This window comes from Orycteropus afer, unplaced genomic scaffold (genome assembly GCF_000298275.1).
Source record: "Orycteropus afer afer isolate SDZICR_OR568_19922 unplaced genomic scaffold, OryAfe1.0 scaffold00128, whole genome shotgun sequence".
NCBI classification, from domain to species: domain Eukaryota; kingdom Metazoa; phylum Chordata; class Mammalia; order Tubulidentata; family Orycteropodidae; genus Orycteropus; species Orycteropus afer.
In genome coordinates this window covers 5685125-5686727 of record NW_006921715.1, presented here as the reverse complement: position 1 = coordinate 5686727, position 1603 = coordinate 5685125, and the positions used below count along the sequence as shown (strand labels likewise).

The 1603-nt window shown below is 58.5% G+C and overlaps 1 protein-coding gene across 1 annotated transcript in view; it reads left to right on the top strand.

Moving 5' to 3' along the window:
- The first annotated feature begins 1024 nt into the window (after window positions 1-1024).
- The window catches only part of PAPOLA (poly(A) polymerase alpha), a 68180-nt gene continuing 67601 nt past the window's right edge, over window positions 1025-1603 (top strand). The window contains exon 1 of the mRNA XM_042781494.1: window positions 1025-1275. Coding sequence (XP_042637428.1) covers window positions 1025-1275 — 251 coding nt within the window. The remainder of the gene's footprint in view (window positions 1276-1603) is intronic.

Sequence of the window (1603 nt, the reverse complement as noted above, 5' to 3'; positions counted from 1 at the left end):
GCTGGACCCCAAGGTTGAGGGGCTTTCACCCAGCCCCTAGAGCCTGGCACTTTGAACTTGGACTTAAAGCCTCCAAATTGTAAGAATAAACTCCTGCTTGTTAAGGCCAGCCCGTTTGTGGTGTATTTCTCGTCAGAGCGGCACTAGGGAACCAGAACACACACTTTAGAATACCTTCTCACCGGAAGAGAGAAGGAATGCCATGAGTCCTCTCTGCCAGTCTTAGCTCTTCAAGCTTTTGGTGGAGGGGAGCAGTTTGCTTTTCGCAGCTGAGGAAAGGTGTACACCCTCCGGTCCCACCTCTGAGACAGGATAAGGCTGGAAAACAACAGCCCTGGGAAACCAGCAAACTGCCTTCGCTAAAATCCTCTTGTTTCTACAAAAGAACAGCTTTATCTGTAAGGCCAAGGCCACTATTTGTTTAACAAGTAAAACTATCTCATAAACAAATACTTGAGCTTCACTGGTAATATCGGCCTGGAGCGCTGTGCTCTCTTAAGAACTGTCTGTAGGAGAGATGGGACTGCCGAGGGCAACTGGGGAGGCCTGGTGGGAGATTCAGAGCGGTGCGTTTATTCCTGGAGAAGCATCTTGAGGTAGGACGGTGACAAGGGTGGTGCCACTCCAATGTAACCGGTGTCACGGAATCACACCTGGGAAACCGCTGAGAGGGCCTTATGCTCTGCTGTGGACATTCTCAACAAGAGAAGTCATTAAAAATAAAGTAAAATTGGGTCGCGTTCCAGGATTCGCTGTCATCACAGTCTTATCCTGCAAATTTATTCACTCAACGAAACATTTCTCAAGCGTCTGCGTATAGGGACGAGGAACAAACTAGTGGACAAAACAGACCCAGAGCCGCGCCAGGGGAGCCCCGTCCAGCGGGCTGGGGGGCTCCCGGGAACATCTTGGCGCCCCCGGGCCAGGCCTTTCTCCCGCTGGTCTCTGCACTTTCCTTGCAGTGTCTCATGAAACTGTGGTGACAATATTATTCCCAGTTTGCAGAAAAGCCTCAAAAGGGAGGATGTTGTCACGGCTCCTGCCCACGTGTCCCCGCTTCGAGCCCGGGACTGGCCCACGGGCACGCGCGGGACGCGATACTCTCGAGGCGCCTTCCACAGACGCCATGACCTCCCGATGCGCCGGAAGCATGCCGCTCCGGGACCTCCTCTCGTCGCCCCACCGCCCGCCCCGCTTTCCCCCGCACCCAACAGCCACCGCGGCGGCGCGAGACGCCGGGGTAAGCTCCGGGTCGTCGGCCAGACTACGCTTCCCGTGAGGCCGCGCGGCGCCGGGCGGCGGGTGCGCAGGCGCGCGGCGTGCGTGGCGGCGTCAGCGGTTCTAGAACGTTGCTGTGGTAGCGCTCGGGCGCCATGTTAGGACGAAGGGGAAGGAGGAGAAGCGCTTAAAGCGGCGGGAGCCGGTGCGGGAGTGGGGTCGGAGCCAGGCTGAGGTAGCCCCCTCCCTCCCGCCTCAGTGGATCATGCCCAGGGCGGCAGCGACGGCGGTTGCGGGGGGGCAGTGACTGGGCGGTGCCGCGCCGGAGACGATGCCGTTGTAAGTGCCCTGTGTTCTATGTGCTGTCGCGCGCCGGCGGGCCTCT